Source organism: Sturnira hondurensis, unplaced genomic scaffold, assembly GCF_014824575.4.
Source record: "Sturnira hondurensis isolate 20B ecotype Veracruz unplaced genomic scaffold, ASM1482457v3 Scaffold0010128, whole genome shotgun sequence".
Classification (NCBI taxonomy): domain Eukaryota; kingdom Metazoa; phylum Chordata; class Mammalia; order Chiroptera; family Phyllostomidae; genus Sturnira; species Sturnira hondurensis.
Genome location: NW_028082759.1, coordinates 3,793,508 through 3,821,470, shown reverse-complemented (window position 1 = coordinate 3,821,470; position 27,963 = coordinate 3,793,508). Strand labels below are relative to the sequence as shown.

The 27,963-nt window shown below is 36.7% G+C and overlaps 1 protein-coding gene across 1 annotated transcript; it reads right to left on the bottom strand.

Moving 5' to 3' along the window:
• Window positions 1-132: 132 nt before the first annotated feature.
• ETFDH (electron transfer flavoprotein dehydrogenase) lies at window positions 133-27,695 on the bottom strand. The gene is made up of 13 exons (XM_037058291.1): window positions 27,438-27,695; window positions 19,601-19,741; window positions 18,874-19,103; window positions 17,502-17,583; window positions 16,481-16,599; window positions 13,269-13,346; window positions 11,779-11,925; window positions 10,231-10,371; window positions 8,886-9,029; window positions 6,065-6,233; window positions 1,849-2,031; window positions 1,375-1,596; window positions 133-631 (listed from the first exon to the last, which is right to left on the bottom strand). Exons 1-13 carry the CDS (start codon window positions 27,469-27,471, stop codon window positions 468-470), a joined length of 1,854 nt encoding a protein of 617 aa, XP_036914186.1. The 5' UTR covers window positions 27,472-27,695; the 3' UTR covers window positions 133-467.
• Between the last annotated feature and the right edge of the window lie 268 nt (window positions 27,696-27,963).

Genomic DNA, 27,963 nt, shown 5'->3' with positions numbered 1-27,963 from the left:
AACAACTGATTTTTGCAGTTGTAGCCAAAGACAACATGTAAACCAATGGGCATGCCATGCCTACGTTCCAGTAAAACTAAGGAAAGTGGTGGGCTGGATGCCAACCTCTGGTCTACAATATGCATTTATTTCTATATTTGAAGAGTTGGATTTGATGAGTCCAAATGTATGTTAGAAAGGTCAACAGTTTATTCCGCTGTTGGTACTGAATCATTGAAGAAGAGTTAAGTAGATGGTACGTCACTTAGGAAGTTTTATTTAAGATAAATACTGATAATTTTTTAGGGGCCAATTTTTAGCTATAGTATAAAATTCTTATTTCTCTGATACTTCATGAACATGGTGACCAATAATATGCTGTGAGATATTTTGACACTTGTTAACGTCTCAACATTTGAAAGTTAGCTTACCATACACTTTAGAGAAAGTGGCTATCAGACTTGCCTGCAAACGAAATCAGTTGCAGTTTACATTCCATTGTAAGCAGGTCCACCACCACCTTCGGGTACCACCCAGTTAATGTTCTGACTTGGGTCTTTAATATCACACGTTTTACAGTGCACACAGTTCTGAGCATTTATCTGTAACCGGAATCCATCGCTTTGTTCCAAAGGTACAAACTCATAAACTCCTGTGAAGAGATAAACAATATTGTGAAGTACCTTTTTTAATTTTTGAAATTCAAAAATAGAAATTGAAGTCCAAAAAATAGTAGCTACAGAAACCGTGAAGGTTTTTTAAATGTTTATCCATAGAGCATTATTATAATGGTCTTGGTTGCTTTTGAGTTCCAATTTTATGTGTGTGTGTGTAAATAAAATGTTCTATATGATGCTATAGCTGAAAAGACAAAGTAGATCCAGTCCTTACCCTCATCTGGTAATAATGACAAATGATTAAAGTCAAAGGACAGTCAAAGTCGTTGCCCGTAAGACTTTCCTAGTACTTCTCCACAGTGTACTAAATTTTTACACATCTAAATACTATTTACTGTTTTATAATTCTTGTTGAAAACTCAACACTAAGAGAGTATTCATGATGAATTTGAAGTTTGGGCCACTTTCTTTGGGCCACTTCCTTAAACATGGCTATCACCAGTATTTAAGCACCTGTACACACATACTGTGGTGTTTGGAATGATTGGCCGTGGCAAATGATGGTACCTGGTGTTCATGATCCTTACTTTGGTCCAGGGGTAGACATGGAAGGGCTCTTTTTGAGAAGTATCTATTAGGCTTCACAAACAATCCCTATTATTAACACTAGTAGAGTAAGAGCCATAAAACCGTATTTCCTAAGATATGGGATTGTATTTCTCATATGTTAAAAGCAAATACTTGTATTTTAGGACTGAAGGGAAATCATAGCACTGACCTGCAGGGCAGAATCGCTGCTCGGGTCCATCATATATTGCCAAATTTCTATTTACAGGTATACTGTCATCCTTTAAGGTTAAGTGTGCTGGCTGGTCATGTTCATGATTAGTGCCACTCAGAGCCACAGATGACAGAAGATCAAAACTAATCTGCCCGTCAGGTTTTGGGTATTCAATAGGCATGCAGTCCTTGGCTGGCTTGAGCTGATCAGAGTCAGAACCTGCAAAAGTTTTGTGGAAGATTTTAAATAAAAATATAACAATAATTTCAAAGTACTTAAAACAATAAAAACTTGAAAACATACCAAGGAAACAACTTTACTTTTATAATAATGATTGCTGTTGTCTTAAAGATAATGAATTTGTCATTAATAAAGCAAGTTTAAAACATTAAAAAATTCACTACTTAATGCATCCCATTCATGAGTCTTTAATAATTACAACATTCGTATTCCCAAGTATGCTGGAATTACCTTTATGCTTTAGAGTCCATGGCTCCATTCCCCTAAGTATCCAGTAGAAGATGCCAGTGTAAATCATGCCTCCATACACACCCAGGATTCCATGGCAGGAGGGCCTTATGTTTCGAACACTATATAGCTCTTTCCACACCCATGATTTCTTCAAACTGTCTTCATACTCAGGCACATGGAGTCCTTTCATTAAAAACATGAAATACTAAATGTGAAGTAGCCTCGAGGAGTATAAAATACTTTATCAAGGTATTTTGCTATTGAAATACCTCATGAGTGAATCTTACGAAACAGGTCATCATACAAGACCACATGAAGAATGTTTCATATGTAAATGTTGGCATCTTCCAAAAAGATAACTTTACAAATATTTTGTTAACAAACAGGCATTTGATTTCTTATAGTAGTCACATGGGAAATTAAGTTTCAAAATTTAGTGAACCAGAAAAAGCATAAAAATTTATGCTACCCATAAAAGAACAAAAAAGGTATGCTACCTATAAAAGTAAAAAAAAATTGATCAATGAAACATATTAATCAACATATTATGGGTTGAACTGTGTCCCCCTAAAAAGATATTCTGTAGTCCTAATCCCCAGTATTTAAGAATGGGTCAGAATAGTGTTGTTGAAGATGTGATAGTTAAGATGAGGTCATACTGGAGTAGAATGGGTCCTTAATCCAATGACTGGTGTCCTTATGGGACACAGACACACAGAAGACAGGTGAAGGTAGAGGCAGTGATTGGAGCTCATGCTGCCACAAACCAAGGAATGTCTATGGCTTTCAGAAGCTGGGGAGAAGCAACAAGTTTCATCCAGAGACTTACTGAGTATGGTCCTGCCAATACCTTAATTTCAAACTGCTTGCCTGCAGAACTCATATTTATGTTTTAAGTCTCCCAGTCTGTGCTGCTTTGTTGTAGCAGCCCTCGGAAATTATAACAATATCTAAAACTTGGTGCCTGCAGTCAACATTTAATGGGACAAAACTGTTTTTAATAACTTGTGAACTACATACTGACTATACTCTTTCCAGTCACTATTTACTGTTCTGGCTCCCCTTTCCTTCACCCAACTCCTAGGTTAATCCCTAATCTCGTCTTCGGTGATGGACTTGCTCTAGTACTTCCCATGTGTGGTACTATGTGTACACGATAAGGTGCTCCAAAAGAGAAAGATACTGGGCAGGAAAATTAGAAAAAGCATTCCACTACTCGACCATCTCACTCCACCTTGCCTTTTCTGTTCTGCCTCGTCTCCTTTCTCCCCCAGGCCCTAGGCCCCTACTACAAAGATCCCCGAAGGCCTGAATACATTGGAAACTCCTATGAGGTAACATTGGTTACTCTGGGTACCTCCTCTCGGAGTTTTCCATCCAATGAGCAGAAGACAAAGTTGATAAGTTACAGTGTGTCAAAAGTGGAAAAAATTACAGAAAAATAGATGTGTGTGGGGGGTGGGAGGAGTATTTCGTGTGTGTTGTAAATCAGTTGGATGCACTAAGAGTGGTGGCTGAGCAGAGGTGAAGGGAGTGAGGGAGTCGGCCACGAGCAAGGACACCTGTGGGCCTCAAATGCGAGTCAACAGAGACGGAGTCAGAGGGGTGCGGGAACTTTGGCTATTCCTCTGAGAAAAGTGGAGAATCATTAGAGGGTCTGGTTAGATGAAGGGTTTACTGAGGCCTAGTGCTAGCTGTTCCTGTCCACTACAGCAGAAAGGTCATATTCATACACGCCTGTGCTGGCCAGGCCTGCCAGGAAATGGTGTTGCTGGATTCTGCGGTTTCCACAGCTCTTCTGCTTCCAGATACGACCCTTCAGTATTTGTGAGATAACTTAGTGTGTACATTACATGTATGTAATGTAATGCAGTAAGTCCAACCCGAAATCACTTCTAAGTAGGTGGGGCACCACTGGTAGTATTTCACACATTGCTGTAAAAATCTGACTAATTATGAGAGTAGGTCATTTTCTTTGCACTGCACACATATTAATGCTTTGTGTAAAGGGAAATATGGTATACATATCTTTTAACATTAATTGAAATATACATTAATAACATCTCAAGACTTCTGGTCAAGATGGAGGCATAGGTAAACAGAGCTTACCTCATTGCACAACCACAGCAAAAATTACAACTAAACTACAAAACAATTATCACCCAGAATCGCCAGAAAACTGAGCTGTATGAAGTCTGACAACAAAGGAATTAGAGAAGTCACATTCATCCAAATGGGCAGGAGGGATGGAGATGCAGAATGGGCATTCCCACAGCCATGTGTGTTGGATAAAAATCAGGAGGGATACCTCAGGAGCAAGGGATCCCAGCCCCACACCAGACACCTAGCCCAGGGTTCCAGTGCCAGGAAGATAAGTCCCCATAATTTCTGGCTGTAAAAACCAGTGGAGGGTAGAGCGATGGAAGAAATGGCTGGATTCTCGGGCATCTCCTTTTAAAGGGCCTGCCATGGACTTAGGACTTACCCAGACATACTCCCTCTAGGCTCCATCACGGGGGCAGCTGGAAGAATACCAATGGCATACAGGGAGAAACTGAAATTTCTGGCACCAGGGCAAGTGTTGGGGGACAGCATCCTCCCAGACAAAACTCCAGAGGCCAGACAGTGGCCACAGTCCCCTTTCTGAGCCCTCCCACACACAGAGCCACAGAACAGAGACTCTATCAGCCTGGAGCACAGTTTCCCTGCCCTGGTGATTACCTAAGGCTCTGCGCCATCCAGCTTACTGGTGCACTTTCTTTACGATAGGCCATGCTACTAAGACAGGGACTCAAAACAGAGCTACCTAATACATAGATGCAAACAAAGGGAGGCTACCAAATGAAAGACTACAACTGCAGAAAAATAACTAAACAAAATGGAGATAAGCAATCTATCAGATGCAGAATTCAAAACACTGATTATTTGGATGCTCAAGGAATGCACTGGTACTTAAACAGCATAAAAAAGACCCAGGCAGAAATGAAGGTAACACTAAGTGAAATAAAGAAAAATTTACAGGGAACCAATAGTGAAGTGGATGAAGCTGAGAATCAAATCAATGATTTGGAACATAAGGAAGAAAAAACCATTCGATCAGAAGAGCAAGAAGAAAAAAGAATCCCCCCAAATGAAAATAGGCTAAGGAGCCTCTGGGACAACTTCCAACACACTAACATTCAAAACCAGAAGTAACAGAAGGAGAAGAGAAAGCAAGAAATTAAAAACTTATTCGAGAAAATAATGAAAGAAAACTTCCCCAACTGGTGAAGGAAATAGACATACAAGTCCAGGAAGCACAGAGAGTCCCAAAGAAGATGGACACAAAGAGGACCACACCAAGACACATCATAATTAAAATGCCAAAGATTAAAGATAAACAGAGAATCTTAAAAAGCAGCAAGAGAAAAACAGTTAGTTACCTACAAAGGAATTCCCATAAAACTTTCAGCTGATTTCTCAAAAGAAACTTTGCAGACAAGGAGGGACTGGCAAGAAGTATTCAAAGTGATGAAAAAAGCAAGGACCTACAACTTAGATTACTCTATCCAGAAAAGCTATCCATTAGAATCAAAGTACAGATAAAGTGCTTCCCAGACCAGGTAAAGCTAAAGGAGTTCATCATCACCAACCCATTACTATATGAAATTTTAAGGAACTTATTTAAGAAAATGAAGATCAAAACTATGAACACTAAAATATTAATAAATTCACAATTGAATCTGAAAAACAACTGAATCTGAAAAACAATTGAATCTGAAAAACAAACTAAAGCACACCAGCGGAACAGGAACAGTATCAGGTATGGAGATCATCTGGAGGATTATCATCTGGGAGGGGGAAGGGAGAGAATGGGGGAAAAGGTGCAGGGATTAAGAAGGACAAATTGGTAGGTATGAAATAGACAGGGGGCTGTTAAGAACAGTATAGGAAACGGAGTAGTCAAATAACTTACACGCATGACCCATGAGCATGACTAAATAGGGTGGAGGGGATAGCCAGAAGGAACGGAGAGGTCTGGGTGGGGTGGGGAGGAAAAATTGGGACAACTGTAATAGCATAATCAATAAAACATATTTTTAAAAAACCTCAAGATTTTTAACTGTATGTATTTTCATGTTCTAGCTATATACTGACTGTATGTTTAAGTAACTTCTTTTTAACGTCTCAGTGAAAAACCCAACAATTTTCTATACTCTAAGTAGAAAGTTCTTACCTATTGTCTTTGATTGTAGATTTTCATTAGTTAGTTGATTAAAAATAGATTCTGCTGCCAAAGCTCCGCTTTTCATTGCTGTGTGGGTACCTTTAATCTTGGGAACGTTCATAAAACCAGGGCTACAACCAATTAGTAAACCACCAGGAAAGGTGAGTTTTGGTATAGACTGAGGGAAGAAACATGTACAGTGTACTGTTAGTCAAATTAAACATGCAAAACTGACCATTCCAAATTATAGTAGCCTCTTAAATAAGTCTTCAAATGATGGAGGGAAACATTTAAAAAAAATACAGGAAAGTGAATATACTGAAGAAAAAAATCAGAGCAAGGGCAGTTTTCCCCCTCCTCTATGAATGAGGATTAGAACTATTACTATTTTTGTATTAAGAACTTTCCTTCTTCCTTCCCATCATGAACCTACCAGAGCATCAACATATTTAAATAAAATGTTTATATGTATACTTACCATGTCATAGCAAAATATATTCTCTAAACCTAAATAACTATTATTCTAAATTGTGATTTGCTTTTACATACATTCTGTGTAAAGCATGATAATATAAAGGATATTATCTTACATCTATATACGCTTTTTATTTTACTTTGATATCCAGGGATAGAAAACTCAGGTTCTAATCATGGCATCACTACAATTAGCTATTACTTTAAATAACATTTTAATTAACATGAGAATAAGCTGAATTTCCAAAATAAATTTTAAGACAGTTGTTTGGGCCTCAATATACATTTCTGATAAAAAAACATTAAAGGCTGGTGATTTTTTGTGTTAGCCAACAAAAGCCTATATATACCCCACAATAGGGCAGCTACATCAGAGGTGGTTTGCAAGGGAAAATGTACTCTAATCTATGGTTTGTGAAGGAAAGAAGAGAGCCACTGCAGAGTTGCTCATTTTTCCTGCATTTTTTCTTCTTCAAGGGCTTCCTAAAGCTGTGGTCTTTGTTGAAAAAGTGGTAGGTAGAAGTTTGGCTGATGGTGTTGAAAGTGACTCAGAGGAAAGGGGATTAACAGGGAAACTACTGCCCTCGGCTGCAAGAAGACATCTGTGGCCACAACTTCTTTCAATAAGGAAATAATAACTGTGCGGGAGAGGTGGTGAAAAGCAAAATGGGGCAGAAGAACGCTGATGAAAGGAGGCTCGGGGCCCCAGTCCTTTCACAATACACGTAGGGGATATATTTATGACTTTGGTTCTCAGACCTCCCTCAAGCAAGATCAGAACTGCCTAGATAAAAAAGCATGACGTCAGGATCACCGAGTAGGCAGTACGGGTAAAGACTTCTTGGAATGCCACCAGCTGAAAACAGATCATGGTTAGGAACATGGATAATGATGATGCTTTTCTCAAAAAAAGGCTGTGGCCATGCTAACGCTGTTTGATTCACGAAGCAGAAGACAGGATGTGGACTGTTAGTGCAAGTTCTTCCAATCTGGTGCTTAAGTCCTTAGGATAAAAATTTCACCACGCAATGAAAATGTGTGTTTTTCAGTTCTGGGAGGATCGTCCTAACCTGTGTGGGCAGCGTTACTGGCACTGGGCTAGTCATTAAACTGGGACTACAAATAATTAAGAAACCTACCAGGAAAAAGTAAATTCTGGGTATAGACTGACAAAAAGAAATAAAAACCCATGTAATATATGTTAGCTCAAAAAAATAAAAGTGAATGTTCCAAATTATTGCTTCTTACAGATCTTCAAATCTTACTGAAAGTATGTTTCTGAATTGACTAATGAAATCAGAAAATTTAAGTATAAAAGGTGGGCATCTGTGTTCATCTCTTCTTGCTAATCTGAAAACCATCTGAGATGTTGAAGCACATCAGGCAGATGTTTTTAAATGAGAATCTGTATGCACCACTGAATATACCAAAACTTTTATGCTATAAATTAAAAAGAATAGAATTAGACTGATACTAGGTATTATGGACATCATTCAAAAGTTTAATGGGCTTTAACACAGTTATGCAATTTAATCAATGTTTGTTGCTAACAAATTATTACACTAGAAACAAAGTCAACTATCCCACCCAATTTTCTATTACTTGTTATTTTTACAACAATTTTTTTAAAGATGCTCAATTTCTAAAATAGTTCTAGGTCCCTAGAATATTAGAGACAGAAGGGATTATCTTTACAGATGGTCCCTTAAGGCCAGAGAAGTTAAGTAACTTGCTCCAAATCATTTGGTATGAGTTTAGAGCACATTTTTAAAAAGATTGTCTTACCCATCTAATACTATTTTTATAACAGTACTAACAGCTTTTATTATAGGTAACTATCTAGGTCTTATTTCATTGTTCAATTAGTTTATGTTTAATACATTAACTGTATTTGATAAGATTTACTTTGAACATATATTAAAATCGTACAAGTAAGAGTAAAAGCTTAACAGAGCTCACCTAAAAGTCATGGATGTTACTACATAGTTGGGATGAATTAATTACCTTTGCTGAAAACTAAATTTGCCTTTGAGTTTCCTGGAAGCTAAGGAATAAAGGGAAAGATTTTGGGTCACATAGCTTTAACTTTCTGGTTAATAACAAACAAACAAACAAACAAACAAACAAAAAGCTGTGAATTTATCTCTAGAAATCAATGTATTTTTAAAACTAATTTCATTATGTAATTTATTTAACTACAGTGTGACAGTCTTAAAAACACTAAGTGCTTTGCCTACTTACTTACCTAAATTTTTTCCTATGAGATGATTTGCTATTCTTTATTTAAATTTGTAATATATTTTCAATGTTAAATTTATATTACATAAATAAGAAATACAAAAGTTGGGGGAGTTACCTGAAAGCCACCTTCATTGAGAGCTCTGGCTCCATATGCGATCCTTTTTCCACCTTCCAACGTGGGCTGAACGCTGGGGTGGTGTTTCCACCTCTGGAACTCTCTGAATGGACTCAGGTATGGGTTTTGATAGTCCAGACCAACCTTAAAATTTTTACATTTAAATTTGATATATTTATGCAATTAGACATTTTTATTTCAAATTATATCAAGCTTAACTCTGAGAAATTTTTATCAGAAAACATGTATATTAAGTTTCTTATATTCATAGTAGTTAGAGAAATATATCTAGTAACCCAATTCAATTAACTAAATAAAATCTGTTTCAAAAAGAAAGGGTAAACAAAAGGATACCTTGTGTTTACAATCAGAAAAACTTTTAAAATTTGGAACATATTAATAAATCTCTGAGCTCTATATACCAAAGTCCCCATTTGAAAAATATTTGTAGTTAAGTGTCTTTCACATTGTGTTTTTACAAAAGGAGTTATAATTATTTATTATTCATTTATCTATACTAACTTTACAAATAAACAAGCGATATGCCTCAGTTCTACTGAGGCAAAAATGAAGAAACAGGATGTAATCACACTTAGAAGAAAGGACAAGAAATATTAGGTATTAGCATAGTGCTGAACTTAATAACCAAGGTTTTTTTGCTTTGAAAAGATTAAGTCACTAGAATAATTACACAAAGGTTATATGCTAAACACTTGTCTGGATTTCAAAAAACACCCAAAACACATAAATTTAACAGTGGTTAATATGTAGGTTGAATAATGACATTAAACAATAAAGCTGCCAGCAATTCTAAGGTGCAGAAATTCATATTTTTTCCATTTCTGTGATGTTCAAAATGTAATTTACTACAAAGATATAAGTGGCCCAAAAGTTACAGGTTCAAAACCAGTGCTGATTGAATTTTTGGTGGTAGCATGCCACCGTGGAAATGACCTTTGAAGTCAGGCAGGTTCATGTGTGAAACTGCCTCTGTCATTTAATGGGTGTGCTTGGGAAGGTTGTTCAACTTGTTTGGACTTCAGTTTTCCCATCAGTAAGATAAGGCTATATACTGAATTCACAGAATTTTTACAAAACTTAAGAGTTCTCAGTGAAATATCTAGCACAGTGCCTCGCATGTAGTGGCTACTATTACTAAAGCTATGTGTGTTTAAGTAGACAAAAGTCTACAATGATTATAAACACTCTGTCCATTGAGAAAATTAAAATGTAAGCTGTCAGTAACAAGAATTTTACCTCCTCCATATTCCAACCCCTTGTTTCATAAAACTGATGATCTAGTGACTCTAACAGCAGAAGTTTCCACAATGGGCATATAACTTACCACAAAACCGAGAGCTACTAGGGGCTCCCCTTCATTCAAATGATAGAGGAAAGAGCCTCCGTAAGTGTGTCTGTCCAGGGGCCAGCCAACAGAGTGATCTACTCGCCCAGGTTTCCACTTCTTTTCATCAATAATCCATAGCTTAAAAACAAAAGTCCTAGAGTATTATTTAAATTTTTTATGTCACTACGATGTGTAAAACTTGCTAAGTTTATGTCTTATTTATGAAAATTACAAATGAAAAATTATACAAAAGAAACACAAAAAGGTATTCAAATATCGAAGAATGTTATACCAAATTGCAGGCTGATGAATCAGAGTGTAAAGAAAAAGGTCAGAAATGTTGTGAATACTTTAAGACATTACTTAGATGTTTAAATCAATAAGAGCTTCACACAATTATAGGAAACACCACAGAAGAGATGAGGGAAACTTCTGGGGTGTTGGTAATACTCCACGTCTTGATCTGGGTGGGGGTTACATGGGGGTGGTTTGCCCCATAAAACTGAACTGTACACTTAAGATCTAGGACCTTAAAGTGCACTTGGTTATTCTCCAATAAAATACTTCACTCTTTCCTGCATAGCCCCCTCCTCAACTGAAGCAAATTATTTATCCTATTTTTACAAGGGTAAGTTTTTTTATAAAGATTTTTAATTTATTTATCTTTAGAGGGGAAGGGAAGGAGAGAAGGAGAGAAATATCAATGTATGGTTGCTTCTTGTGAGTCCCCTGCTGGGAACTGGCCTGCAACCCAGGCATGTGTCCTGACTGGGAATCAAACTGCGGTCGTGTGGTTTGCAGGCCTGCGCTCAATCCACTGAGCTACACCAGCCAGGGCTACAAGGGTAAGTTTTAAATTTCAAACAATTTCATTGTTTAAAAACAATCTTAAATGTTGTCTAAACAAAAAAAAATCTTAAATACTGTCTAAAAATCAAATATTATGTGCAATCTACCAAAACAATAAGCCCTTATTCATAATACATTGAGTCTAGTTATATATAAAATTGAGTTACTCTAAAAATAAAATTAAACAAAAGGATATAATGAAACTTTTACATTCTAATAAGCCTAAAGTTTGAAAAAAGTATGTAGAGATTAAATAAATTGAGAAAAATGTAACACTTAACCTATCTAAATTTTAGGTTTTATGTCAATATATCATAACTGAGTATATGTTTCATAAACTAAATTATCTTCACATTACAATTTTGAATAAAAAATTCTTGTATGATGTGGTCATTCTACAACCAGCATATGAAAAAAATTAATGTTACAAATATTTTCAAGTTGAAGACTTCTTTCAGAAATATCTGATCAACCAATTATAACATGTAGATATAATTTAGATACTAATAAATTTTGGTTAGTATATATTTTCTAGCCCTTTGAAAAATATCTCAAATATTTTTACTCATAATGAACATCTCAAGTCAATGGAAAGTATAACTATAAAATTAAATCAACACTATAATTACATTAGAATACAAATTAGTTTAAAGCTCTACCTTTCAACATTCAATTTACAAAAACAAACCAGGATACCTCCTTCAGTCCAATTCCGTAGGTTTGGGGATCACAACTGGCCCGCAAATCAAACTTCTTGTACAATTGTTTGGCTAGATGTCCATGGCAACCCTCTGCAAAAATTGTAACTTTGGCATGTAGTTCTAGTCCTCTCTCAAATGTTGTCTAAAAAAAATAAAAATGTTAAACTGCAACATTTGACAATTTAAAAAATATTCACATTCTGGTCAGTTTTGAATTGCACTGTAATTCAGATGTAGAAAAGACAATGAAAATATATTAGAAATAAAACAGTACTGTTATCAGTGAAATCTAATTTAAATTTAATAATATATCTTGTGTCTTTGTTATATTTTTATTTTTACTTCAAAAGTACTCGATTGAATGATTAAGTTTGTAAGAATTAAAACAGTCAAGAAAGCATGCTTATGCTAAAAAAGATTATCTACATAGTCTAAATAAATAAACATAAAGAGAAAAATGAAAGGCCATTTCTCCACTGTTTGATTTTCCAGTCTAATCATTTAAAGCAAAAAACACTATTAATGGCTTTGTTGTAAAATTTTCAGGTCAGAAAATTTCCATGAATAAAAACCAGAGCCTACTTATATCTTCTAACACAAACAGGATCATACTAAATATATTCTTCAGCTACTTGTTTATTTTACTTGTTCTCTACAGCTGAATGTATATAGTAAAACTGAAATGTTTTTTCCAGGGCGGAAAAAAAGCTACAGTTAAAGTCTTATTTCTCTCTTCTAACCTCTGTATTTTGCACTTGTGTCTGGCATATGACAGGAACTCAATAGTTACTGAATAAAGAGATACAGAATAATCAGAAAAGTCTCACAGAATATGTCTTTCCTGATTATTTCTCTATTCATGTATTTTCAAGTATTATACGTGTGTATGAGTCATTCATACAAAATAGGCTTAAACCGGCAAACTTTTATGATTGCTTTCATATTACACCATAAAGTGATTTGCCTAAGGCAATATATACCAAATAAAGTATTCATTTTTAATGCTTGAATAGATTCCCCTATTTTCTCAATCAGTTCTCAATAGCTGGACATTCAAGTTGTTACACTGTTTTACTATTATAAGCACTGCTCAGATGACTATCCTTGGACTTAAATAGTTTCAGTTTAAATAGTGAGAATTACTTCATTATAATTAATTTATAATTAATTAATGTGTTTTTTTTTCTTTTCTGTAGTTTCTGGCCCCTTTCCCCCCCAACTCTCCTTAGTTAGTATCTTTGGTTATTAGAGAATTTGAATATCTTTCATATGTTAATTGGTAACTTCTGTTTTTTTAATGTATAGTGATTATTCATGTCATATATATACATACATGTATTTTCCTAATGAGAGAAAAATTCCAAATTAATCATTATATTCTAAGGTACACTTAATACACAGTTTGTAGGCAGACTAAATTATTGAGTTTAAATTGGTTTTTTAAATCTGTCCATTTGGGAGGCGCATGATTATTAAAACACGCACCTTCGGCGCACCATCCTTCTGTACCCCTACGTCATTAGTGGCAATCCCCTTCACGCTGCCGTCTTCGTGGAAAAGGATCTAAAATAAAAATACTTTGTTATCACCTCAGGGTTCATAATAACCTTGAAAATAAGGTTATTTCCTAATCTAATAAATAGCCTTAGATTTTTTTAGAAAATGAACAAGTTTTCTAGATTATAGACATGCAGGCTTTAAAATGCTCAGGCAAAAGGAAACATGTTTCTGAGCTACCCACTTTAGAGTATAAAATGGTGGGAAATCAAAGAAAGGCTTCAACTGCGATTAGGAAGAAAATGAGGATGCTACTTGAGAGTCACTAAAACACCGGTAAGATAAAGCCCAAAGTGATATGAATTGTTCAGGTGTCAACAAACATACACACAGAACCTGAATTCAAAGCCTATAACAAATGGAGACCACCAGCGTGGATGCAAGGAGAATAGTGTCATGACAGCCTCTGTCCAAATGAGCTACGACCACCCTCCCAAAAAAGATCTGTCAAAACCTAACAACAAAACAGGTTGAAGATAGCCCAGAGGTGATTAAAGTTTATTTCTGAAGCAAGAAAAAGGGAAAGAAAGCGGAAAAATGGGTCAAAAGTATACTTTTGAGGATGAGAAATGTTACTCTGTTTCCTCTCTGGAGAAAAATGCTCTTTGGATAGGAAAGTACAAAATGTACGCTACAATGACACAACAGAAAGCAGGGGATGGAAAGGTGCAACAAGGATTGGCAGCAATGGATATGAAAGAAAAGGATATAAATCTTTTATCCGATACTTTGCAAACAGAATGTACCTATGAACCAGAACTGAAGTCTGACTCAGAGCATACCAAAACTGACGCCATTAATCTACTGATAATGATTTTTAAGGGAATGCGGAAAAGAGGAGGTACAAGCGAGTATAAGTAAGTGTGTGTGTACTCAAAAAGTGAAAATCATTGATTTTACAAACCACTTATTTGTAGCTTTGACACTGATCCCAAGAACATTTTAACTAGGAGAAATACAAAAAGGCCCAGATTTGGGCCCAAAATGTCAAATGCACATGTATGGGTTGGGAAAATAAATCAGTAGCAAATATAATGCAGAAACCCAAGTGGTTTTTGTTTTGCCTTTTAAAAAATTTTTAAATTCTCATCCCAGGATATATTTTCATTGCTTTTTGAGAGGGAGGAAGGGAGAGAAGGAAACATTGATGCGAGAGAGACATGGCGATCCGTTACCTTCCTTCTGCGCCTGGACTGGGGATTGAACCAACAACCCAGGTATGAGCCCTGAGGATGGAACCTGCAACTTTCTTTTGGTTACAGGACAGCACTGCAACCAACTGAGCAACAATAGCCACAACCCTGTGTTTTTATTTGACTTACATACTGTAAGGGTAAAAACAGATATAAAGTTATTTTGAATTTTCTCTGGTACCAAAATAAAAAGAATTTCTCTTCCAACCAAGATTCTTTCAGCAAATCCTTTAGAAAACTTAACTGTCTGAGATATATGTGAATCTTTTTAAAAGCTAAATAAGATCTCCGCTGGATGTGCATCTCACAAATGTGTTTCTTGGGAGCCCAGGAGACATGTTTGAATGTGAGTATCAAAGAGGATGGTGTTCTGCGTTCTGTCTCCCTGTCTCTGTGGAAATCTGGAATAGGTGTTTGGCTCTAGGTTTTAACTTCCTGCCTGTCCCAAGAAGTTTTTCCTTTGGTTACAGACAATATGTATGTAACGGATTGTATCTATATAAAAGGATATAAAAGGATGAGATTTCTTTCTGTATTGGCAATCTCCCTAGCAGACTGCTGGTGACATGCACTGCAATCTTAGGTTAATACTTATTTAAGAATAAAACTGACAATTATGCTAAGTGAAATAAGCAGTCAGTGAGAGACAAATACCATATGATCCCACTTATAAGTGGTAATCTAATGAACAAAATAAACTAATGAGCAAAACAGAACCAGAGGCATACAAACATGGAACAGACTGACAGCTGCAAGAGAGCAGCGGGGAGGTGGGGACTGAATGAAAGAAGGAGAAGGGATTAGTCAAAGTTAACACATATGCATTACCTGTGGACATGGACAATGGTGTGGGGATTACCCATGGGAGTGGGGGTGGGCTGGGTGAGGGGGGGCAAAGGGGGAAAAATTGGGACCAAAATAAGAGTATAAACAATAAAAAAAAAAATATATATATATATTTAAATTTTTATTTATTTACTTTTAGAGAGAGAAGGGAGGGAGAAAGAGAGAGAGAGAAACACCCATGTGTGGTTGCCTCTTATGTGGCCCCCACTGGGGGCCTGCAACCCAGGCATGTGCCCTGACTGGGAATCGAACTGGCGACACTTTGGTTCGCAGCTTGTGCTCAATCCACTGAGCTACGCCAGCCAGGGCCTAAAATATTTTTAAAAATATAAAAAAATTCTTAACAATATAAAAAAATAAAATTGTTTTTATAATTTGTAGAGGTGATTTTTTTAAGTTTGCAGACTTTATTTTTAATAATTCCCCCAATAATACTTAATGAAAATCAACAGTATGCTATGGTTGCCAAAAGAGTTATTTTGAGTGAATTAACAGAAGGACATTTTCTTGAATGAGGATAATAGCCCTCCTCTACACTAGGCCTAAAGCAGTGTATTCCTTCTGGGCACCTCCTTACAGGTGCTAAAAGGGAAATGTATTCAGAGGAGGGAAATGTATTCAGTGAGAATACTGAAGGAACTCAAACTATGTAACATAATGACTGAAAGAATTGAGAATATTTAACTTGAAAAAGAAAAAATATAAGAGTAAAGGTAAGGAAGAAGAGAGCAGGGCATAATTATAAATGAAAGGTTTCTTTCCAGTTGGAAGAGGGCACAGATTTGCTCTACATAAAATACTAAGTAACTTTCTAATCAACATAGAGAGCATTACTAACAATTCATTATCCAATGAAAAGACAGAGATCTCTTCATCCCTAATGGGGTTCAATCATCAGACCATCACTTGACATGGGTACAATATAAGGAATTAAGTATTCTGGGTTATGCAGATCTTTTTAAGATTCCCCCTAATCTTGCAATTCTAAAATTCTGTGGCTTTTCTAAAATATTTATTTTTTACCTCATATCATTTTTGGTTTATATTCAAAAGAAAAACAGATTACTTTCTATACCTAAAACTAAACAAAACTATACAAACCTCAGCAGCAGCATAACCAGGGTATACTTCAACACCGAGGGCTTCTGCTTGCTCTCCCATCCAGCTTACTAAATGTCCCAAGCGTACAATGTAATTGCCATGATTATTCATTGGAAGACCTACAAATAAATGCTTAATTTATATATCTGACTTTTTATTGATAAAAAACCCCCAAACATACTTAATTTAAAGCATAAATAACATAAATACTTAATTAAAAACTCATAAATGCTTCAAAACATACATATTTAATTAAAAAATTCTAATCAATGTATAATTTCTTTTAAAATATATATATATTTATTTATTTTTAGACAGAGGGGAAGGGAAAGAGAGAGGGAGAGAAACATCAGTGTGTGGTTGCCTCTCATTCAAACCCCACCAGGGACCTGGCCCACAACCCAGACATGTGCCATGACTGGGAATCAAACTGGTGACCCTTTGGTTTGTAGGCCAGTGCTCAATCCACTGAGCCACACCAGCCAGGACCAATGTATAATTTCTGAATAAATATACACATTTTCTTATGGTCACAATTTCTATTTATGTCCTATAATTTTGCTCTAGAGGTCTGATTATTAAATTTAAAACATTACAGCATTATATAAAAAATTCCTAGTTGTGTCCTGGTCAGGTGGCTCAGTTGGTTGGAGCATTGTCCTATGCACCAAAACGTTGCAGGTTTGATCCCCCATTGGGGTGCATATGGAAAGCAACTGATTGATGTTTCTCTTTTTCTCTCCCCCTTCGCCATGTTCTAAAATCAATAAACATATTCTTGGGTGAGGGAAAAAAAGTTCCAAGTTGGTTTACAAGGCTATCTCAGTTTTTCTAGCGGAAGACTAGAGAACTGGATTCTAGTCCTGCTTTCCCATAAGCTAACTGTGTAACTCTAGGTATGTCCTACAAACATCTGGGCTTCAGCTTTCTCATCTGTAAAGGGAAGGGATTTCACCGGATGAAACGTAGCTCCTTCCTGCTGTAGAATTCTATGATTCTATGATTCTATATCATATCTTACCTGGAAGAATTGGCACAGGAATTCTGTATTTCTCTGTTAAAATCCCAAACCTATCTTCTGTTACAGGAGTGTTAAGTGGAGCCTAGAAATAAAATAAGAAAAGAAAAGGAGGTTCATATTTGTAAAAGTAAATACAAATAATTTAAAAAAACTATATCAAAAAGTAAATCTTCAATTTTTCATCATTTTCTTTAGAAAAATTAGACTATAAATCCTTTCTTTGTCTCTTTGATATGTATGGTAATCTTTTTCAAACCTAAATAAGCCAGTTTTGTATCCCAGGAATGCTTTTTTGGGGACTCTGGAGTCATCTTTGAAAAGTGAATCAAGGCGGATGGGTCCCTGTCTCCCTGTCGGTGGGAGTTTTGCTTAGGAGCATGCTCCAAGCTGTAACCTCCTGCTTGATGAAAAGAGGTTGCAGAGAGGTTTTATTTTTCTCTTGGATAAGGACAGTTAACATATATGTAATGAATTGTTTCTGCCTAGCTATATAGGGTTTTGCTGTAAAAAATTTTTCTATTAGAATTGATAATAATCACTGTAATTATCATTTAATTATATCAATAATCATTTAATTATATCTATTACAACCTACTATTAAAAGGAGAAAGTTAATGAAGCATGATTCAAGTATTTCAAGTTTAAAGGAGCTTGAAAAGAACAGCAGAGATAAAATTTTTGGGACTTATTCCATATGAAAAGAATACAGAAATATTTATACAATGTTTTACCTTTACAAAGTATATTCACAGACACTTTAAATATTCTAACCTTAATGGCAGAATAGCTATACTATAACCCATCTTACATGAGAAAAAACTGAATACATATAGTGTACAATTTGAACCAAGGTCACACAAATTATGAGTGCAGTAAAACTGGCACACAATTCTCTGCATATCATACCAGTGCCTTTTCTGCTTAGGTCATGGGTGACCACGATTTACTGCTTTAGAAAATCAGATGAGATTATCCTCCTTGGGGTCAGATATTGCAATGTCCCTGAAATCTAGATAACACTTTATTAAGAACAGTGATATAAACACCTATGGAGAAAGTTAGGAAACAACCTTAAAATCAAAATGCTGTATTTCATTTGGTACAAACATTCAAAGATCTTCTCAAGATAATGCCTTCTTATAAATCTAGTACATAAAAGCAACACATTGAAGGCGTTATATAAAAATATAAGCTAATATCTTAAAATTATACCTATATTTGATATGATTTAGTGTTTTTGCCCTTTATAAATAAAAAATCAGTAATTATCCTTTAAAAGATAGAATTACATAAAAACGTTCTCATATTCCAGTAATTTGGAAATAAAGAAACAGTAAGATTAGACTTTTTGTAAAAAACCAATTTTTCATACTCCTTTCTCCTTCCAGTCTGGGAACAGTTCTTCAAAAGCCCGGGGGTCAAGGCACGCCCCTGAGAGAGTATGCGCTCCTATCTGAGCAGCCTTCTCCACCAGACACACACGGATGTCCTTTTCACGTTCAGCGGCCAACTGCTTCAGCCGAACAGCAGCAGAGAGCCCCGCAGGGCCCGCACCAACTATCACTACATCCGCTTCTTCTGCAAACCTCTCCATGTTCACTCCTGGGAGGAAGAAACAAAATTTCCAAAAAACCACATAAAAGTCTGGGATGACTATGACCTGTTAAAATCACAGGCTGGCTTATATATCCACTATGTGTCAGAACATTATTTATAGACATTGCCCCTCGGCTTTGACCGAGAATTACACTACATGCAGCACTGTATTAGCTGGATGTTGTCTTCTGCCCCAGCACATGTCTTATTTTAGCTTTCATAAACCAACTTTTGGCTTTGAGATTTAATATTGTATTATAAATTCAGCAAATATTTCTTCTTCTAAATGCTAATATGTATTATAATAGAATTTTAAATCTATATTAGATGATTTTACACTATTATGAAAAATATTTCCCTTTGGAAAATGATAGTATCTTTACAGATATTACTATTAGTATCACTATCTTTATACAGATACTACCTATAAAGATACTATCACTTTCCCTTTATAAAATGAGTATCTACAGAGTCTCAACAATTTTACACAAATTATTACTTACCTTCCCATCGTTTGTCCTTATCCCGGGGATAAATGGTATAGTGAGTAGTAATTCGAGGTACAGCAGAAGTGGAAGCCCATCTTCTAGCACGCAGAGGTAGATAATGTTTCCTAATTTTTAAAGCATGAAAGCACTGATATGCTGCACAAAAAATGAAGATTACTTTTTAAAAAAAGTTTTATACTTTATTTTCATTGTATTTTAAAAAATATTTTATTTTATTGTTTAGAGAGAGGGGACAAGGAGAAAGAGTGGGAGAGAAACATCAATGTGGGAACTGGCCTGCAACCCAGGCATGTGCCCTGACTGGGAATCGAACCAGCGGCCTGTTGCTTCACAGGACATGCTCAATCCACTGAGCTACACCAGCCAGGTAGGTTATTGTTATTATTATTATTATTACTATTTTAAATATATTTTATTGATTATACCATTAGAGTTGTTCTATTTCCCCCCTTCATTCCCCTCCACCTGCACACTCCCTCTCCCACCATTCTCCCCCCTTAGTTTATAACCACGTGTTTCAAGTTCTTTATATTCTATATTTCCCCCACTATTCTTGCCCTCCCCCTATCTATTTTCTACCTACCATCTATGCTATTTTCTTTACCTTCTCCCTCCTTCTCCTCCTCCCACTCCCCTGTTGCTAACCCTCCATGTGTTCTTCATTTCTATGGTTCCACTCCTGATCTAGCTGTCCTCTTGGTTTGCTTTTGTTTTAGGTGTGGTTGTTAATAACTGTGTGTTTGCTGTCCTTTCACTGTTGATATTTTTCATCTTCTTTTTCTTATATAAGTCCCTTTAGCATTTCATATAATAAGGGCTTGGTGATGATGAACTCCTTGAACTTGACCTTATCTGAGAAGCACTTTATCTGTCCTTCCATTCTAAATGAAAGTTTTGCTGGATAAAGCAATCTTGGCTGTAGGTCTTTGGATTTCATGACTTGGAATACTTCTTTCCAGCCCCTCTTGCCTGTAAGGTCTCTTTTGAGAAATCCGCTGACAGTCTGATGGGTACTCCTTTGTAGGTGACTGTCCCCTTATCTCTTTCTGCTTCTAGGATTCTCTCCTTCATTTTAGTCTTGGCTAATGTGCCTTGGTGTGTTCCTTCTTGGGTCCAACTTCTTTGGCACTCTCTGAGCTTCCTGGATTTCCTGGAAGTCTATTTCCTTTGCCAGACTGGGGAAGTTCTCCTTTATTATTTGTTAAAATGTTTTCCACTCGTGGCTGTTTCTTTCCCCCTTCTGGTACCCCTATAATCCAGATGTTGGAACGTTTAAAGATGTCCTGGAGGTTCCTAAGCCTCTCATTTTTTTGAATTCTCATTTCTTCATTTCTTTCTGGTTGGATGTTTCGTTCTTCCTTCTGGTCCATTCCATTGATTTGAGTCCCAGTTTCCTTTCCATCGCTATTGGATTCCTGTGCATCTCCCTTCATTTCAATTAGTTTAGCCTTCATATGTTCCTCTAATTTGTGACTATAATCAACCAGTTCTGTTAGCATCCTGATAAACAGTGTCTTGAATTGTGCTTCTGAGAGGCTGGCAATCTGTTAGTCGCTGAGAGTTACAGGCTCTGGGACTTTGAGTTCTTCTTGCGCCATCTTTTGGGCTGTTCATGCCTGTTCCGTAGCAGGATCGGAGCCCTAAGGTGTTCACTAGAGCAGGGCAACTAAGTCGCTGGGTTGTAACGCTGTATGTGGGGGCGGGATCAAAGAGGGACTATGGCGTCCCCTCTGCCACCTGCCCCGGCGGCCCTCACCGGTGCCACAGCTGCTGCCGTCACCGGGCCCACCCGTTTCGTCCCACTGCACACGATTGTGCCATCGCGGTCAGCCCTCGCCCCCTGGGGCCTGCGTGGTCCGTCTCACTGTGCGGGAATGTGCGACTGAGGTCAGTCTGCCCCGCACCCCGACTGGTTCCAGGCTGCCTGCGCACCTAGGTCGGGGGACCTGTCCTGCCCGACCCTGCTTGCTGCTGGCTCCGCCCCTGTTACCTTCCCCGTTGAATGGTTAGATGTAGTCGGACTTCCGTATAATTCAATTTTCTGTCCTTTGGCTGTGTCTTTGTTTCTCCAAACCTTTGTTGTATTCAAACTTGGTTGTGGGAGAAGGCACAGTGTTTCCACCTATGCCTCCATCTTGGCGGAAGTCCAGATTATTATTATTTTTAAATTCATTTTCCTCATAGTTGACTGAACAAAAATTAAAAAAAAAAAGGATTGGGGATCAGAGCTGGTTTCCCATTAGTTTTCTACTAATTAGCCCTAAGACCTAAACAAATGACTTAATTTGTTTCCCCATCCAAAGTGAAGAATCTCAGATGATCTCGAAGATACCTTCATGACCTAAAATTGTATTACACAGGATGCCTTATATTTGGAAAGTTGTTTATAGTCTGACCATATCAAAACTGCAGACATTCAGTGAATAGTTAGGCCTACGCTGTAGAGCTGTTAGCTATGATGTGAACTGAAATAGACTGTACTCATTCCTAGATGAACTGTTCAGTTACCTTCTTCTCATAAAGCAATGTTTTCAAATTACAATATTGTAAAAGTACCTAATAAACTAATTTATTCAGTTTAACTCATGTCACGCTTAATCTTTAAATAGGATGACCACATAATTTATAATTCAAACTAGATACTTTTGAGAGCAATAGGGACAATATGGGCAAACTGAGTTTTATGATCAACACTTTTTATTAGGTTGACTCTTATATATGGCAATATTTTTTGAGAGCATATGTATGTATATATCTGTATCTGTATCTCTCTCTCTCTATATATATATACATATATATATATGTATATATATAAAATCTGAGTTAACAAATAAAATTTTACAGAAATAATGAGAAGTGTGAAGAGATTGATCTGCAAGAAATGTTCATTAAATGTTCATTAAATTTCTGATATCTTTAAACCTTCAACTCCATCTCCTTCCTCTCCTACCTGGAGCAGATAACCTAGCACATCAAACCTCATAGAAAGAAAGAAGCAATTAGGTGGGAACTTTCTCAATTTGTTGGCAACAACCTCTAATGTAATCTGTATTTGTGTCCATCCTGTGCTCATTCTCTCAGGTTATAATACAAGAGATGACTTTTCTCCTCTCTTAGATTAATCCTTCCACTTGAATATGAGGGCTTATCCTTCCCATCTTCCTAGGGACATTGTTCCAGATGATACCCTCCTCTCGTCAGTGTCTCCAATTTCTGACTCCCTTCTCTGGCATTCTTCTCCTTGATAATCCATCATAAAAAAAAGGGACAAAAACTCCTCCTTTGAGACTAGCCCTGAAAGATATAAAAACTTATATATGGAACTACAGTAATTAAAAGAATGTTAAGGGACAAGGAAGAGAATAATCAAAGAAACAGAATAAAGAGTTTAGAAACAGAATAACATAAGGATTTGGTGTATGGTAAAAACATCATTTCAAATCAGGGAGAAGAGATGGTTACTCATTAAGTGGTACAGACACAGGTAGAAAGTCATTTCAAAAAAAGCATACCTCTTTCCTTATATCAAAAATAAATTCCAGTTGGCCAATGATTTTAACAGAGAAAGTTAAGGTATAAAAGATAATGTTGATATATTGACAAATTATTTGACTTCTCCTGACTTCTATCTGCTTTTGTGGGCTACATTTAGTGACTCACTTCCAACTAGTAGAGCATGGGAAAAGAAGACTATTAACTTTACAGTGGAGAGATATGGCAGATACTTTAAACAAGTGATCGAGTTCAATACTGCCAGCAATAAGCCATACTGGTGCCACACGCTCTTGGTATGATTGCATGAGAAGGGCTCTTGGGCCCCGTGGTACACTTCCACCAAATCTGTAACCTCTGTCTAATCGTAACAAACTCGGACTGAAAGTCATTCCACAAAATGCCTGGCCAGTCCATATGGAGAGTGTCAAGGCCAAGGGAGACAAGAAGAGAAGAGAAACTGTCACACTGACGTAGACTGAGGAGGAGATATGACAACTGAAAGCCATGTGGTGCCCTGGCCTGGATCCTGGAACAGAAAAAGGAAATCTGAATAAAGTCTGTAGTTTAGTTAATAGTATTGCATCAATGTCAATTTCTTAGTTTTGATAATTATACTATAGTTATATAAGAAGTTAATCTGAGCAAAGGGTACATGGAAACTCTGCTATCTTTTCAACTCTCCTGCAAATCTAAAATTATTTCAAATGAAAAAATGAAAAAAATAAAGATTATGATACAAAGTTAACTCAAAAAGGATCAAAGGTCCAAATATAAGAGCTAAAAACTATAAAATTAAAAAAAACCACAGGGTTGTAAATTTTTGCGACCTTAGAACAATGGTTTCTTAGCTATGCCATCAAAAGCAGAATTAAAAAAGGAGAAAATAGATAAGCTGTACTTCATCAAAACTAAAACTTTTTGTGCTTCAAAGGATACCACCAAGAAAGTAAAAAGATAATCCATAAAATGGGAGAAAATACTTGCTAATCATATATATGATAAAGGACTTATATCTAGCATATCTAAAGCACTAATTTCTAATAATAAAAAAAATAAATCAGACAAAGCTTCTAAATAGACATTGCTCCAAAGGAGATATATAAGTAGTCAATAAATACATGAAAAGATGTTCAAGATCATTAACCATCAGGGAATACAAGTAAAAATAATAAGGTACCACCTTATAACTAGGGTAGTTATATTCGATAAGGTAGATAATAACACGATAATGAGCATGTGGAAAAATTGGAAACCTCATATACTGCTGGTAGGAATGTTAAATGGTCAGCCACTTTGGAAACAGCCTGGCAGTTCCTTAAAATGTGAAACACAGAGTTCCTATATGACTCACTCCTAAGTATATACCTAAAATAAATAAAAAACATATGTCTACACGAAAACTTTATACAAATGTTGACCGTGGCACTATTCATAATAGTCAAAAAGTGAAAACAACTCAAATGTCCATGACTGAACTGATAAATAAATGTCCATTACTGAACTGATAAATATCCATACAATGGAATATCATTCTGCAATAAAAAGAAATTAAGTAGTGCTACAACATGGATGAACTTTGGAAACATTATGCTAAGTGAGGGAAGCCAGAAAAACCCCACATATCATACGAGTCCATGCATATGAAATATCCAGAACAGAGTCATTGACAGAGACAGGAAGTTGACTAGTTGTTGTGTGGCACTGGAGGGGGGACTGCTAATGGGTATAGAGTTTCTATTCCGGGTGATGAAAATGTTCTAAAATAGACTGTGGTAGTGGTTGCACAACTCTGTGAATATACTAAAAGCCATTCAATTGTACACTTTAGCTGGTGTGAACTGTATGATATGTAATGTATCTCAATAAAACTTATTAAAAAAGAACATTTAGAGTGCCATACAAAAGATTATAAGGAAACCACTGATAATTTTACCTAGAGTCTTAGATTTAGAAAGGTTATGGTAAAAATTTCAAAAAATCATTAAATCATTTAACTAAAAATTTAAAACATCTATACGATCAAAAATGATATAAATATAGATGTCTTACTTAGTTGTCTATATGCTATCAATAGATAGCATAGTCCTTAAGTATTTGTCTTTTCCTTGTTGTGGGATACCATATTTTTAGGACCATAAGACATACCTAGGTTTTAGAGGAGGAAAATAGGAAATTTTTGAAGCAAAAAGTGTGGTAAAATATTTAATAACCTGTGACCCCATTCCACTGTCACACCTCTCACAAGGTGCCAGGTAAGCTACATTCGGGCCCCATTCAGACACACCCCCATTTCCTCCCAAATTGGGGGGTGTGACTTATAGTCCAAAAATATGGTAAATCCCAGTCCTAGCCTATACTTATAGGTGTAAATACTTGTTGATTGACTATCAGATGGTCCTTGTAATACTTTGTCATTAACATACTCATTTATAATTCACTTGTGATATTACAAAATAGGTTAATGTTTTTTTAATAAAGATTTTATTTATCTTTAGAGGGGAAAGTAAGGAGAGAGGGAGAGAAACATCAATGTATGGTTGCCTCTGGTGCGTCCCCTGCTGGGAAGTTGGCCTGCAACCCAGGCATGTGACCTGACTGGGAATCGAACCACAATCCTGTGGTTCACAGGCCCACACACAATCCACTGAGCTACACCAGCCAGGGCAGGTTAATGCTTTTTTTAAACTGTCATTCTCTGTGTAAATGCAAGCTGAGTTATAAATCAGAAGCCTTAAAAGATGAACATGAGGGAAAGAAAAGATAATTCATAGAGTGGAAGAAAATATCTGCAAAACACATAGCTGATAAAGGGCTGGCATTCAAAATATCCAAAGAACTCATAAAATTCAAAAAGAAAACAACTCAAAAAATGGGCAAAAGAGTTGAACTGACAACTCACCAAAGAACTAAAGATATACAGATAGAAAATAAGCATTTGAAAAAACACTGAACATCTTATGTTATCGGGGGTAAAAAAAAAAAGGCATGACCTTTACTCCTTTTCTGAAAACAAATCTGATATTTTACTTTAAAGATGTGTGTGCACTTAGGCACCTTGGCTGAATTTTCCTAGAGAAGTGAAGTCAAAAGCCCACTGAACTCACAATATCACCCCATCAAAGTCAAATTGACAGTACATTTGGGCCCTTCTCTGTTTCCAGTATTACCAACACTAGGCTATGAACATGGCAATGGCTTAAGCATCCAAAGAAATTGGAAACGGCAATTTTGGTGGAATTTTGTTAGCACTTGGCTCAAGAATTACTTCAAATAAATCAGGTGGTAGGACAGACAGCATCTGACTACTTTGATATTCCAGAAAAATATATGTGTGTTTGTATGTGTGTGTATATATATATATATATACATATATATGTATATATAGAGAGAGACAGATAGATTGATCTACACATTAGGTATTGTAATACATGCAGGAGAAACAGGAACTTTAAACAAAATTCTACTTAATTAATATATGATGGCCAAATTTGACAAAATTCCACTTTAATGAAATTCACATAAGAATGTCCTTGAATTTGCAATATATACTTGTTTACTACATAACCGAAAAGTAACTTAATAAACTAAGACAAACAAAATTAAGTCAGTTGTAAGAGAATTCAAGATTCTGTTGTGAAATTCTTCTTATAAAATTTTTTGTTTTTAAGTAAAACAAAACTAACCACCATCCACATCATCTGAATGCATCATTCTTTTTTTTTTTTAAGTGAAAGGAGATGTAATATGGTATTTTCACGAGTCATCGTGATGGTTCTAGGAGCGCCCATAACACGATAAGCTCCTGGAGTTAATGTTAAGACAATGTAGAAAAATCCCTGGCTCTAGATATAATTTTGTGACTTAGACTATGAATGTTAATCATGATGTGACAGATAAGACTTCAAATTCTTGAAAATAGTCTAGGATGGCAACAAAGACGCAACTCAGGTCAAGACGAAGGGGAAACACATGTGCAGGTATTTAATCTATTTCCAACAATGCAACAGGTAACACCTGAGTTTTGGGATAGGGTCTGGACCAGAATTTGGGCCGATTCAGTTCAGGAGTGCTCAGGGGGACGGTGTTGATAAGTTTCCCCCGCTCATGACCTTTAACCTAGTTGTCAATTCTTCCAATTCGGACAACAGCAGTCAGAACCTGGGGTCCACCACCTGGCGCGGGCAGCGTGACCTTTGTCCTAGTTTAGCCTGAGAAAGCCGACGAAAGGAGACTTAGTGGTGGAGAGGCGCCTACAGTCCCCAGGTGTGACCCTGTCCGTTCTTCCCTAACTACTCGACCTTTCTCCACTTACTCCCCTCCCGAAATTCCCTCTCACCCGGGCAGGACAGCTTGGCTAGCGGCACCAGCATGTTCACTGTAAGCAGGACTCTCGTTGGACACAGCGGAAGGACAGCCAGTGGCTCGTTGCAGGCGCTGGACCTCTAGGCCTCAGGGGGCGCCATTACCTGCCGGGAAACACCAACCCTTCAGCTGAAGTTTGTCTCTTCGCTCAGCGGACAGCTTTGGTTTCTCGGCGTTCCCGCCCCTTTCTCGTTCTGCGCCGGCGCCACACATGACGCAGTGGCCAGCCAAGTCTTCTGTGTCCAGTACGCCGAAAGGAAAACAGGGACTCCAAGTCCCAGCATGGCCCGCGGCTTCAGGTTGTCAATTAAGTCTGCGCTTTGGTCTCACAAGCCCCATGATTCAACGCGCAGCGACACGTATAGCATCCTGGAAGTTGTAGTTTTCTTGCAGAAGAGTCTTATAAGTCTATAGAGCTTTGCGCAGGAGCAGTGAGCTGCCCTGTTGACTGACATCTGATTGGCTGTCTCGAAAAAATGAACTATCTTTGCGATATTCGT